Source organism: Pseudopodoces humilis, chromosome 29, assembly GCF_049639895.1.
Source record: "Pseudopodoces humilis isolate 2021_Gansu_Grassland_sample_001 chromosome 29, ASM4963989v1, whole genome shotgun sequence".
Lineage (NCBI taxonomy): Eukaryota > Metazoa > Chordata > Aves > Passeriformes > Paridae > Pseudopodoces > Pseudopodoces humilis.
The window spans coordinates 4,550,942-4,564,764 of record NC_142228.1 but is presented as its reverse complement, the minus strand read 5'-3'; the positions used below and the strand labels follow the sequence as shown (position 1 = coordinate 4,564,764).

The following is a 13,823-nucleotide window of genomic DNA, read 5'->3' as shown; positions in this document are numbered from 1 at the left end:
CTCCATCCTCAGAGCAAGTGATGCCAACATTGCACACAATGTTGGTATTTATTTTCTTGTGTGTTTCTAACACAGCTGAGTAACTGTTTTTGAAGTGTGCACCCCTTATAATATCCAGAAGCAACACTGGATAGTTACTCCTGGATGTCCTGGCTGATTCCAAGACTGCACCTTAATGCCAGATAAGCAGAATTACGCAAGCTCCACATTAGAAAAAACCTCCCAGGTCTTTGGGTGAAAGGCCCGAGTGAGGATGAACAGCACCATTCCAACGCCAAACTCCCAACAAGGACCCACAGAACAGCTCATCCACAGCTCTCCTCCAGCAGCGTTATCCTCGCTCCTTTTGTTTTCCTTTCTAACCCCGAGACTCTCTCGGGCTGAAGTCAGAGAACAAGATGCCATTGTTCAAGCTTAATGAGTCAACGTTAATTTTCCCATTGTTTATTTAAACCCCCTTTCAAACAGTATCAGTGGCGTTCATTACGTTGAAATACTGGTGTTTTGGCGGGGGGGCCGGGTGTGAGAAGGAAGAGGCGTTTTCCAGAGAAGGGGTCGCTGGCGGATGTTCGGACGGCGAGGTGCGGGTCTCGGGGGAAATGATCCGAGCCCTCACCGGGGGGTGGGCGATCCCCTCATTGGGGGGCTGCTTCCCTCAGCGGGGAGGCGCCCAAGCCCTCACGGGGGATGGTCGGTCCCATCGCTGGTGGAGGATTGATGCCCTCACCGTCCTCCCCCGCCGGACGCTCCGCGGGGTCGGCCCCATGCCGCTGCCGTCATAACACTCCGCCCGCTGCCCCCGTGCCCAGGCCGCTCTCCTCGGCCGCGGGCCATCTTGACAGACTGCCCCGACCCCCCGCGTTCCCCTCTGTGCCGCTCCCCACCGCGGCGCAGCGCCGGGCCCGCACACAAAGCCCCAGAGTGGAGGGGGGAAAGCGGTGGAGGCCGGCCTGAGAGGCCACGGCTGCGCGGGGCGGCGCGACGGAAGTACCTGGAAGTCCCTGTCCTCGTTGAAGCGGGAGAACCGGTCCGCCATTTCGCGCCGGCCCAACACGGCCCAGCCCGGCCCCGCTCCGGCCTCCGCCGCCTCCGCCCTCAGCGCCGCCCGCCTGCACCACCCCCGCCGCACCGCGCATGCGCCGCTCGCCGGTCACGTGCGAAGCAACGCGGATCACGTGATCGGCAAAAGGGGAGGGGGGATGTCCCCCACGGCGGCGCCACCGCGCGGAGCGGAGTGGCTGCTGCAGCGGGACCCGGCGGAGCAGCGGCGACGGCAGAACCGGCCCGGAGACAGCGGCACACCGGAGGTCGGCACACCAAGGGGGCGGAGCCGGCTCCCACGGCCAGCCGCGCCCTCAGGGCTCCGCCGCGACAGGTCACGTCCCACCGAGCCTCGCTGCGCGTCTGACCGCAGATGTCAGCGCGCATGCGCGCCTCGACAGCCAATGAGAACGCGAGCAGCGCACTCGCGTGCCTAGCAGCCAATTCCGGCGCGAGCTGCAGCGCGGGGCACCCTTTCCGGCGCCCTGCTGTGCGCATGTGTAAAGGCGTCACACAGCGAGGGCTCGACCCGGAGAACGGAGAGCGCGAGCTCCGCTTCAGCCTTCCCGCCCTCCCAGCCCAAGCCAATGGGAGCTGCCTCAGTCGCTTGAGTGACGGTCGTGTGAACCAATGGGAGCTCAGCACCGCCCCCAGTGTACGCCGCGGGTCGTACCGCCTGCTGGGGCTGCGCATGCGCAGAGCCAACTGCGCGGGGCCCGCGCTGGGCGTGGCTGAGGGCAGCCCGGAGCCCCTCGGCGCTGAGAGCGGCCCCGGGCTCGGGGTGAGCCCTGACGGGGATCGCAGTAATCGCGCCCAGCCCTGAGGTGGTGCCCAGCACAAATCCAGAGCTCTGATCTGTGCACAGAGCCAGCCCCGCGGTGCATCCCAGGGTCCGACGGAGCCGTGTTCAACCCCTGGCTCCTGCCCCAGCCCCTCGGCCGGGCTGCGGGGGCTTCTCCTCGCCCCTGAGAAGTGTTTGTCTGCTTGTGCAACTACAGTCACTGCCTCCTCTGCAGTGGCACAGCAGCAGTGCCGTGGGAAATACCGGGGGGCTGGGGGTGGCTGCTAGGTTAGGGTCTGGAGTTTTGGTGTGGTTTTGGGATCGGCGTCAGGTCTAGGATCTAGATCTGGGTACGGATTTAGGGGCCAGGACTTGGGGGCTTTGGAGTGGATTTGGGGGCCCTGGCAGGGTTTGGTGTCTGGGGATGGGGTCTAGATCTGAGTCTGGATTTGTGGGCTAGGGTTGCGTTTAGAGTCTGGGTCTGGGTTCTGGGTCTAGGTTTGAGGTCTGGATCTAGGATTTGGGTCTGGGTCTGCAGAGGTCTCTGCTTCTCCATCCCCCAGCACAGCTGTCACCAGCTGTCCCTGAGCACAGTGCCGTGTGTCGCCGGCCCTCCGCCTGCCCTGACAGCAGGAAAAACGGATCCCATCTGTCTCTCCATTCATTCATTGCTTTCCCTCTCTCCGCAGCAGCCTCTCTGCCCAGGCCCTGCTGCCCTCTGCTGCCTGTCAGGGCCGGGTGAGGGAGAGGAGTTCAGGATCGGAGCTGTCTGCAGTGTGTTCTCTGAGCCTCCATGTGCCACCAGACCTGTCCCTGAGGGGACACCTATGCCCTGTGCAGCGAGGTACCGAGTCCTGAAGCTCTGTTTGTGCTCCACGGGGTAGCTCTAGACTCAGTTTTTTCCTACGGTGAGCCAGGCTGGCCTGTGCTGCCAGAACTCCTGTGTGGAACATGTGCCTCTCACTTGTGAGGAGGGAATGCTGTGCTCAGCCCACTGCCCCACCACAGCAGCCCTGTGGGAAGTCCCCCGGAATTTCCTCCTGGAAATTAAAACCTCCCAGGAAATTGGATCCCAGTTGTGGATGCCCCAACCCTGGAAGTGTTCAAAGCCAGGTTGGGTAAGGCCTTGAGTGGGAGTGACCCCTGGAGGTGCGATAAGAGGGTCTTTAAGGTCCATCCCTACCCCTTAACATTTAATGATTCTAATCTTGGCTCACTCCTAGGACCAGCCAGTCCTATTTGCTGAGAAGGGCTTGGTGGCTGTGAGCTGGGACTTCTGCATTGCAGAATTGCCCATTTCTTGCTGGGCAGAAACATACTCAAATTTGCTCCTCACTGCCCTGAGAAAGTCCTGTTGATGCTCTGCCTGTCTGCTTTACCCAACTACCCAAAAAAACCCCAGTGTCCCATGCCAGGTCTGTGGTTCTTGTCCTCCCAAAGCACCCAGGTGGGTGCATGTGGGCAGGTCTGGCTCTGCCCAGGGAGCCTGGCCATAGCAGGTGGAGCAGCCCTGTGGGTGACTCAGTCAAATGTCTTGCTGCCCAGCCCACAACAGGGAGCTCCTGCCCCACCCAGGTGGTAACTGGGACCTCCAGCCACCCCCCGGACCCCCACCCACCATGTGGTGCTGAGTCAGACCAGGCCCTGCAAGGAGATGGGGCTGTGTCAAGCCAGGTGGGATAAACCCTGGGGAGGGTGGCTGTGCCGGTGTTCTTTGCCCCATTCCCCCACCCTGCACAAAGCTGGTGCTTTATCATCATCCATGGGTGGGGGGCACCCAGCCCTGCCTGCCTGGCCATTGGGAACTTGGCACTCCAGAGTGCTGAGCTCAGAGCAGGGGTGGTTCTGGGGCTGGGTGCCCACAGTGTTGGCCAAGGCCTCTTAGCCCTGCCTGTGGTACTTGGAGCTATAGGGGTGAGCTGGGACAGTGCCTGGGCTTCTCTGCCTCAGGTGCTCCCGGGGCACAGTGTCCCCAGGCCAGGGGACCCCAGACCCCAGCATGGGCAGAGGCCCCTCACTGCAGGACCAGGAGCTGGTGCTGCATTCAGCAGGGTCCCTCTTCTCTGGGGGGCCCTCTGGGCTGTGCTCACCACTCCTGCTGCCACAGGAGCAGGAGGGAGGCCAGGAATGGATGCCTCCCTACTTGGCATCTATCTGTGCCAAAGGGCCTCTGCTGCTGGGGACGTGTGCTCACCAAGACCTGTGGTGGTTGAGGGACATCTGCCCCGCTCTGGTACCCTCTAGCCTGGAGGACTGGCACAGGGACAGCTCTGTGTCCCACTGGGCACAGGGACAACTCAGTGTCCTTGTTGGGAACAGCTTCATGCCACTGTCAGACACAGCTCTCTGTGGAATGGCTGTATGACACCATGTAGTGTGACACTTCTGGTTGCACTGAGCCCACCCCTCCCTACAGGGGGGTTTGGTTGGTGCTGAGGAACAGATGGGCACTCAGGGGACCCTGAGAGTCACCATGGGCCAGTGGCATGGGCTCACTGATGTCCCCACACCCAGCCCTGACACAGGAGGTTATAAATAGCAGCTATCACCTCCTGTCACATGCCTGGTGCTGGCAGGTCCCCTGCCCCCGGCTGGGGGCACAGCTGTTCCTGGGAGAGGGAGGGATGTGCAGGGGGGCACCCCATCCCTCCTGCACTTCGACCACAGGGGCCACCCCACAGACCTGAAACACTGGGGGGCATCAGGAACTGGTGTTCCTGGGGGACATCAGGGGTCCAGGCTGTCCCTGTGGGGACATCACTGTCACTGCCTCAGGAACACAGACCCCCAACCCAGCATAGGGAAAACTGAGATGGCTGTACCATGCCCACCCCCAAAATATGGGGTCCCTGCACCCCATGTGGACCCACTGCCAGCTCCAGGTGCTTCCCTGGGGACATAAAGGGCATTTCCAACTCCAAAGCAGAGCAAAAAGGGAAATTTGTGCCCATTTCCCACCCCCCTCCCCCAATCCCACGCACTCCATGGGCAGAAATGGTCACTGTGGCCAGGCTAGCTCTAAAAATACCCGAACCCTGACAGTGACAGCTGCGGCCAGGCCAGGGGGACCCGCAGGGGGGCCGGGGCTGCCAGCTCTGGGTGTCCCCTCCCTGCTGGGACAGCCCTTGGCGCTTTCCACCCACACACGCTTTTCTCCATTTCAGGGACCCCCCGGTGTCCCAGCGGGACGGTGCCATGGGGCAGCGGCCACGTGCCTGCCGTGCCCACCCCGGCCCCACGGCCTGGCCGCCGGCACGCGGCCGTCGCGGCACGGTGGCTGCGGCTCTGGCTGTCCCCCGGCCTCCCCGAAGCCCCTAATCCATCTCTCGCAGCGGGAGATGCCTAAGCTGCCTTTTCATGCCGGCTCCTCCGCGCGCGGGCTCGAGCGCTCTCAATGCCGGCGCTGGCAGGAGATGTGTCGGACAAGCTGAGGGGATCCCTCCCCCGCCAGCAAGGTCAAGGTGTGCTTAAGCCACTTTCCCCACGCCCGCCACGGTGGGCTCCATGCCCCACCGGCACCAGCGGTGGCTTTGGGGGACACCGTGGCTTTGGGGGTCTCCCGAGGGATCCAGGCGCCAGACCCATATTGTGTGTAGGGGGGCTCATCCTCCAGCTCATCACAGCCAGTCTCGGGGTCACCCACCAGCCCCCCAATCTCAGCTGGGGACCCTCTGTGGTCCTTGGCTGAAGCTGCCCCCGCTGCCTAACAGGCTGCCCCCGGGGCAGGGGCACCCCAGGGCTTGGCTCACCCCACACACACCCCAGAGCTCATCTGTGCTCCCAACCCCCCTGGGCGCTGCTCACAGACCCCTCCCACACAGGGAGCCGCTGCAGACCATCAGACCAGTTTAGACCAGTACAAACTGGGCCTGAGCACTACTCCCCCTAGCCCACCAGGTAGGGAGCACGTGTGTGTGTGTGTGTGTGTGTGTGTGTGTGTGTGTGTGTGTGTGTGCGCACGTGTCTGTGTGTCTGGGCACTCGTGTCTGTGTGTCTGGGCACTCGTGTGCCCGCTCATGCCCAGCTCATGCCCAGGCGTGCAGGGGCCCCGCAGTGCCCGTGCCCAGGACCCTGAGTCATTTCTGTTCCCTTGGTGACAGACCCCTGTCCTCTGCTGGCACCTCGCGCCTGCCCCAGCCAGGGCCTTTGTGCCTGGTTTTAATTAGAGGCTCTTAAGTGTGAAACAAAGCCGAGGGCAGGGCCGGGGGGCCCTTCCCTTCCTCTGTGCTCCTGGGGGACCCCCGAGGTCCCCGTTCTGCCTGGCATCGCCTGCCACAGCCCCTCCATTCCCCACTTCTGCTTTGCCATCCTCTGTGCCCATCCCTAAGACACACTTACTGTAAACTGGTGCTGCCATTGCCCCCTCAAAGTACTGCCCTTCAGAGTGGTGCTGGCCACCAGCACAGGGCCATGCACAGGGCCTGTGTCACATGTGATGCCACCCCCAGTATCACCCCCAGGGTATCTGTCCTGTGGCTGGGCTAGGGTGCTGCTGGGGGTGACACAGCTGTTGCCAGCTGTGTCCCCCATCCCTGCTCTGATGGGTGCAGGAGGACCCCACAGGCACCCTGGCACCTCATGGTGCTGGAGGAATCCCAGGGAGACAGGCTGCATGGGCACCATGTCCTGCTCCACGAGGGACACAGGAGCCACTAGACTCCTGGAGATGGTGGTACCCATGGGCCTCCCCTTGGGGACCTTTGGGTGCTGGGAGCAGGGGACTGGCAACACTGGGTGCCCACCAGCATCCCCCAGTCCTGTACTGGGATGAAGTGAGAGTGAAGCAGTGGGAGGATTTGGACTCCTGGGTGCCCCCCACCCTGAGCAGCTCTGCGAGGACACGAAGGGGAGCTGGGGGGAAGAGCTGGATTTGGCCCCACACTCCCACTAAAGCCCAATCTGGCCAGCACCCACCCTCTCCCACTGGGTGCAAGAGCTGGTCCTTGTCTTCACAGTGTCCCCTCCACACAGGATAGCAACCCCAAACCCCTCTGGGAAGTTTTGGGGAGGGGGCAGCACCTTCTACCACCCCTCATGCCCCTGGCATGGCCTGGGTTTGGGGCTAGGAGCCTGGTGACAGGGACAAGTGCTATGAACAGGATTCCCTGGCCACCCTGAATGTCCCTATGAGGGGACACCCCTGAGCAGGCAGGACCCCACTGGCTGCTTTCCTGCGATGTCCCCTGACAACCCCAGTCCACGCAGGGGTTCCTCTCAGGGCTGACTGGTTGGTCTGCTCTGGGTTTTGCCCTCCCCAGGAGAGCTCAGCACCCACTCTGGGTGGGACCATGTCCCAGTGTCTCCCTGGAGGCTCTGGGGATCCATCCATATCCTGAGCCAGCATCGCCCAGGAGGACAGGGAGCACGGGGACAGCCTCTGCAACCCCTCTGGAAGTGAAACCTCTCTATCTCCGGAAAGAAGCCAAAATCCGAAGTGTTTGGGAAGCCAAGATCCACGTGGCTGTGCAGACATCCTTGCACCCCTCCGTCCCTGTCCCTGTGGGCCCGGGGGACACGGTGAGGGTCACCCAACCAGACCCTGCCGCCGCAGGGCCGAGAGGAGCTGCGGCCGGCGCAGCCACCCCGCATTCCCACTGCAGCCGGGGAGAGGGAATGGGCCGGAGGCAGCGCTGGCCGGGCTCCGGGCTCGGCCCCCGCCCCGGCTCTGTGCCAGCCTCGCTCCACCGCCTCCCGCCCGGGACCACCGGGCGCCCACCGATCCCGGCTGTGCCGGGACACACGGCGGGGCCCAAAGGCGGCACCCCTGGGTGCCCCATCGGGGAAAGCCGGCCCTGGCTCCCATCTCATCGCCTCACCCCACAGCACCCCCGGAGTCTCCGCCATCCCCGGGAGCGGGGAGAGCCCCCGCCAGCCCCGCCAGCACGTCCGGGCCGGGAAGGCTGGTGCGGAGGGGGGGTCGGCAGCACCGTGTGTCCCGTCTTTCCCCCCCAGGCTTTGATTTTGGAGCCCCCCCTGCCCTTCCCCCTCGGCCAGGAGCCGCAATGGTTTCAATTACGCTGTGAAAGGCGGTGGGGCCCCCTCTTTTCACGGCAGCCCGGGTCTCCTGCTCACAACAAAAGCTTAAGTTACAGGAAGGGAGAGAAAGGGAGGGAGGACGCGGAGGGAGGGAGGGAAGGGGGCTGCAGAAGCCCCCCAACCCCCCAAAACGTAGCGGACGGGGGCAGGGAGCTCCCCACCACAGCCCCCCTAGCTGCCCTTACCTTGGGAATGGCAGCCCCTCATTCTGGTGCCGAAATCTGGGGTGATCGCCTACAGTTTCATTCTCTGATGAGGGTCTCCAGTGGGTCCCAGTCTCTCCCAGTGTATCACAGTCCCCACAGTGTCCCGGTGCCCCCCAGTGTGTGCTTGACTCCCCAATGTCTCCTGTGACCCCCTTGTGCTTGACCTCCGTGTGTTCGAACACTCTAAATGTGTCTTGGATACCTCCAGCCCTGTTGTGTCCCCTCCCCCCCACTGTGTTCCAGTGTTTCCCCGGTGTGTTCGAGTCCCCCGCAGTGGGTCCCAGATCCCCCCAGTGTGCACTGGATTCCCCCAGTGTGTACTGGATCTCTCCAGGCATATCCCTGTCTGCCTCTGCCATGTCCAAGACCTCCCCACAGTGTATCCCAATCCCTGCCAGTGTGTCCCAGTCCCAACGTGTGTCCCAGTTCCCTGCAGCGTGTCCCAGTTCCCCAGGCCTCTCCCAATTACCTGTTTTTTTGGGACTGGGATGTGGGAAGAGGTTCCCTTCACCACAACCCCTGCTGGGGTGGGAGGTGTGTGATTGTGGTGGGGAGGCAGGGTGCAGGATGTTTGCCACCACCTCCCACTGATTTGGGGACATCCCTGGCTGTGCAGCGGCCTTTTGGGGGTGCAGCATCCCAGGGTGGCCATGGGCAATCCATGGGGTGGTGGCACTGCCTGGCTGACACCTGGGGACAAGGGACGTTGGGGCCAATGCACCCTGTTCTGGAGGTCTCCAGTGGGGCATGGGAGCTAATCCTGCTCCACTGCACCCTAAAGTGGGACCTGGGGACAGTGGGGGATCTCCTGCAGCACGTCGGGGGAATGTGGATCTTAGGCTGGGGAGAGCAGCCTCACAGGTGGAGGGTCATGGTTAGGGGGGGCTGGGGGACCTGAGCAGTGCAGAGGACACAAGGGGGGCACAGGAGACATGGAGGGAGTGCAGAGGCCAAAGCAGGGCTAGGGAACACAGCGGGGTATGCAGGGGACACGGGGGGGAGGGGACACGGGGGGGCAGGGGAACAGGACAGAGGGGGAGTGGACACCGGGGGAGGCAGGAGACAAGGTGTAGAAGTAGGTGACACTGGGGGACACAGGACAGGGGGGAACACAGAGCGGGGACCAAGGGGACAGGGGGGCACAGGGGACACGGGGGGAAGAGGCCACAATGCGGTTTGGGGACACGGGAGGGCCGTTTCCCCGCGGCCCCGGCCCGACCCCACCCGCGGGGGGAGTTTGCGCCACTCGGAAAAAGTTTTGGGGGGGGGCGGGCGGTGACCCCGGGACGGGGGCGCGGCCAGGTGGGCGTGGCCATGGCGGGGGCGGGGGGGGCATCCGCATCGTTTGAATGTTATTGGCTGAGCGGGCGGGGCGGGCCCGCGGGGGGCGGGGCGAGGGGCGCTGACCCCGCCCGGCGGGGACGCGGCGCTGCCCCGCACAAAGGCGGCGGGAGCGTCCGGTGCGGCCGCTCGGCTCCCCGCGCCCCGGGACCTCGGCACCCCCCCCGGCACCCCTCCGGCACCCCCCAGGACCCTCCTCCCGCCACCCTCCCGGCACCACCGCCCGCCCGCGGCTCCGGGATCCGGCACCGGGAGCAGTTGGAGCGCCAAGTTCGGGCAGGGGGAGCAGCGCCGCGGAGCACCGGGAGCGCCACGTCCGAGCACCGGGAGCCGTCCCGCCACGCACGGTACTTCGGGACACCGGGAGCCGTCCCGCCGGGCACGGGGAAGGTGGGCAGCGGGAGCCGTCCAGGCGGGACCTGAAAGTATCCACACACCGGGGATCGTCCAGGCAGCACCAGGCGCGGCAGAGTTGATCCGTGCGAGCCGTCGAGGCAGCACCGGCCACGGCAGATCAGGCCACCGGGAGTCATCCAGGCGGGACCCGAGTGTATCCAGTCACCGAGAGTCGGCCAGGCAGCACCGGGCACGGCAGACACGGACGGGAGGACTGGCTGTCCGGCCGGGCACCGGGCACGGTAAATCGGGGTGCACGGCTCGGGGCACCATGGGCCCCCCCGGCATGCTGCCCGCCCTGGCCTGGCTGCTGGCAGGGCTGAGCGTGCCGGTGCCGAGCCGGGCCCAGCTGCACGGCGAGAAGGGCATCTCCATCCCTGACCACGGCTTCTGCCAGCCCATCTCCATCCCGCTCTGCACCGACATCGCCTACAACCAGACCATCATGCCCAACCTGCTGGGTCACACCAACCAGGAGGACGCGGGGCTGGAGGTCCACCAGTTCTACCCTCTGGTGAAGGTGCAGTGCTCGCTGGAGCTGAAGTTCTTCCTGTGCTCCATGTACGCGCCGGTGTGCACGGTGCTGGAGCAGGCCATCCCACCGTGCCGCTCCATCTGCGAGCGGGCGCGCCAGGGCTGCGAGGCCCTCATGAACAAGTTTGGGTTCCAGTGGCCGGAGCGGTTGCGATGCGAGAACTTTCCCCGGCACGGTGCTGAGCAGATCTGTGTGGGGCAGAACCACTCGGAGGACGGCGGCTCCCCAGCACTGCTCACCAGTGCCACGCCGCTGGCTGGCCAGGGCACCCCCGGTGCCCCCCGCTATGCCACCCTTGACCATCCCTTCCACTGCCCACGGGCACTGAAGGTGCCCAGCTACCTCAACTACAAGTTCCTGGGGGAGAAGGACTGCGCAGCGCCCTGCGAGCCCACCCGTCCTGACGGACACATGTTCTTCAATGAGGATGAGATCCGCTTCGCCCGCATCTGGATCCTCATCTGGTCCGTCCTGTGCTGTGCCTCCACCTTCTTCACCGTCACCACCTACCTGGTGGACATGCAGCGCTTCCGCTACCCCGAGCGACCCATCATCTTCCTCTCAGGGTGTTACACCATGGTGTCGGTGGCCTACATCGCCGGATTCGTGCTGGAGGAGAGGGTGGTCTGCAACGAGCGCTTCCAGGAGGACGGCTACCGCACCGTGGTGCAGGGCACCAAGAAGGAGGGCTGCACCATCCTCTTCATGATGCTCTACTTCTTCAGCATGGCCAGCTCCATCTGGTGGGTCATCCTATCCCTCACCTGGTTCCTGGCTGCTGGCATGAAGTGGGGCCACGAGGCCATTGAGGCCAACTCCCAGTACTTCCACTTGGCCGCCTGGGCAGTGCCAGCCGTCAAGACCATCACCATCCTGGCCATGGGGCAGATCGATGGGGACCTGCTGAGCGGTGTCTGCTTTGTGGGCCTCAACAACATCGACCCTCTGCGGGGCTTCGTGCTGGCCCCTCTCTTCGTCTACCTCTTCATCGGCACCTCCTTCCTCCTGGCCGGCTTCGTCTCCCTGTTCCGCATCCGCACTATCATGAAGCACGGCGGCACCAAGACGGAGAAGCTGGAGCGGCTCATGGTTCGCATCGGGGTCTTCAGCGTCCTCTACACCGTCCCGGCCACCATCGTCATCGCCTGCTACTTCTACGAGCAGGCGTTCCGTGAGCATTGGGAGCGCAGCTGGATCAGCCAGAACTGCAAGAGCTTGGCCATCCCCTGCCCGCTCCACTTCACCCCCCGCATGACCCCCGACTTCACCGTCTACATGATCAAGTATCTCATGACTCTGATCGTGGGCATCACCTCCGGCTTCTGGATATGGTCGGGCAAAACCCTGCACTCCTGGAGGAAGTTCTACACTCGGCTCACCAACAGCAAGCAGGGCGAGACCACGGTGTGACCCCCCCGGCCCCGCCGCCCTTATGGCCTGAAATATTTTTTTGGGGGTGGGGGAGGAGGAGTTATTATATATTTTTTATTTTTAGATTTATTAACGTCTAAGGGGTATCTCTCTTTCTCTTTCATTTTTTTTTTTTTTGTAATTAAACCTGTAAATAGCATTTGTAAATTTAATTACATATTTCTATTTAAAAATGTGGAAAGAGAGGGAGAAAATGGGGGGAGAGGGAAGGAGAAATAGGAGAAAAAGGAAAGGGGAAGAGGGGAGGAAAAGGGAGAAAACAGTGGAAAAGGGCGGAAAAAAGGGGGAAAGGAAGGAAACAAGGAAGGAAAAAAGGAGGAGACGAGGGAAAAATGAGCAGCAGAGGGTGGAAAAAGGAGAAGAACAAGGAAAAAAAAGGGAAAAAGAGGAAAAGGAGGAAAGGGAGGAAAAAAGGGAGAAAGGTGAGGAAAACTGAAAAGGGTGGAAAAAAGAAGAAAAGGGAAGAAAAATGAGACAAAAAGGAAAGGGAGAAAATACAGGAGAAAGAGAGAAAAGAGAAAAAGATAAAAAAGAGGGGGAAATGAGAAAAATGAGATAAAAAAAAAATGAGGAGAGAAAAAGGATTGGGAAAAAAGAGAAAGATGTGGGAAAAGGGAGAAAAAAGAGAAGAAAAAGGGAAAAAACACTTTCAAGCCTGGGAGAGGACCCTCGGCCCCCTGCTCCCCCTTCCCGCTCTGTCCTGGCTCCCCCCAGCTGCTGCTCTGCTGGCCCCTGGAAAAAAGGGTGAAAAAGGAAAAAAATCCCAATAACAAAGCCCATTTTTCTCACTCTCCTTTTGAAACTCCCCAAGAAAGTGGATTTTTTCTTCCCCACCCCTTTGCTCCCACGAGACCCTGGGCTGGGGCTGCCCCCCCTGGGGCTCTCCCTGGGTCCCCCCACTTGGCCGATGACTTTTCCTCCCAAATCCCTTTTTGAACAATCCTTCACAAATACAAACGAGTCAAAAAAAAATTCCAGACTATTCCCAAGGGCTTTTTCTTTCCCCCCAAAAATCCCAATAATTAAATTGTAGGGGTCCCCATGGATTCTGCCAGGCCCCCAAATTCCACCACCCCGTGGGGATGAACCAGTGGCTCCCTCCAGCTGGAACAAAGTGCTTTGAAAGGGGGAAAAAAGAGATTTTTAACCCAAAAAATGAGGAATTTTCAGTCTGCAATGGGAGGGGGACCTCTCCTGTCCACCCCTCCTGCCCCACTGGGAGGAAATAGCTCACATTTTCTCTAGGATTAGGGGTTTGGCTGGGATGGGCCCCCGATCTGGAGGCTCCAGAGAGAAGCAGGTCCCGACTCCAGTTTGATCTGTCGGGATTTGGGGGATGCTGGAGGGGGGATGTAGGGGACTTTCAGCTGGAGGGGGACAAGCTCAGAACAGGGAGGGGGGTGGAAGGATGGATTTAATCAGCTGGATTTAATTGGAATGAAAAAAAATATTCTTCCCAAAATGGAGAGGGAGACCTGGCCGCAAAGTGCTGGCCACAGGGGTGCCCCAAAACCGGCCCCGGGGAGCCTCAGCGCTTCTTGTCTCCCTCATTCCAGGGGATTTGGGGATCCTGGAGCACAAAGAGGGATTGCCAGGACATTGCACCATTCCCCTTCTCCCAGCAAAGTCCAGGAAAATCCCCAAACCCCCTTAAAAATCCCAATCCTGTGATGAGGGCGAGGTGGGAGCTGAAGGGGTTAAGGCAGCGCCTCTCCAGCACATTTTGGAAAGGAAAAACTCTTTGGATCCGGTTTAATTTTCCAGCGATGACTTGGAAGGGGGAGAGAAGAGGGGGAGAAACTTATCCAGGGCTTCTTTTCCCCCTCCTCTGTGGTTTGGAGAAGCGGTTTGAGGGTCGGGTTGGGCTGGTTGGGACTCCCCCACCCCAGCACACCCTTGGCACCCACAGCACCCCCCAGGACACCCCAGCAGCCACTGTTACCCCACCACCCCCTGCCTTGGGAGCCTCTGGAAATGGGGAATTCAGGCAGGGCGATTCCTGCTATCTGTTCTGGTGGTGGCATGGGCAGAATGTGCTTCAGCCAAGGCATCGGGG

General features: G+C 61.9%; 2 protein-coding genes across 6 annotated transcripts in view; one reads left to right on the top strand and one right to left on the bottom strand.

The window, feature by feature from the left end:
• GPATCH8 (G-patch domain containing 8) overlaps positions 1–1,367 on the bottom strand; it is a 55,771-nt gene extending 54,404 nt beyond the window's left edge. For 3 of the 5 annotated variants that reach the window (XM_088068012.1, XM_088068011.1, XM_088068008.1), the window contains exon 1: positions 992–1,043. Coding sequence is in view for 2 of the 5 variants with exons in the window: in XM_088068007.1 (XP_087924133.1) it covers positions 992–1,036 (45 nt within the window). In the remaining 3 variants the exon portion in view is untranslated. Of the gene's footprint in view, positions 1–991 lie in introns of all 5 variants that reach the window. The other 2 variants (XM_088068007.1, XM_014261161.2) reach the window with 2 other exon arrangements.
• An 8,159-nt stretch (positions 1,368–9,526) lies between these two features.
• On the top strand, positions 9,527–11,906 carry FZD2 (frizzled class receptor 2). Its single transcript, XM_005532621.3, has one exon. It carries the CDS (start codon positions 10,073–10,075, stop codon positions 11,744–11,746), a length of 1,674 nt encoding a protein of 557 aa, XP_005532678.1. The 5' UTR covers positions 9,527–10,072; the 3' UTR covers positions 11,747–11,906.
• The last annotated feature ends 1,917 nt before the right edge of the window (positions 11,907–13,823 follow it).

Coding starts and splice junctions, on each gene's coding strand:
- FZD2 (XM_005532621.3), top strand. CDS start 10,073: ATGGGCCCCCCCGGCATGCTGCCCGCCCTGGCCTGGCTGCTGGCAGGG.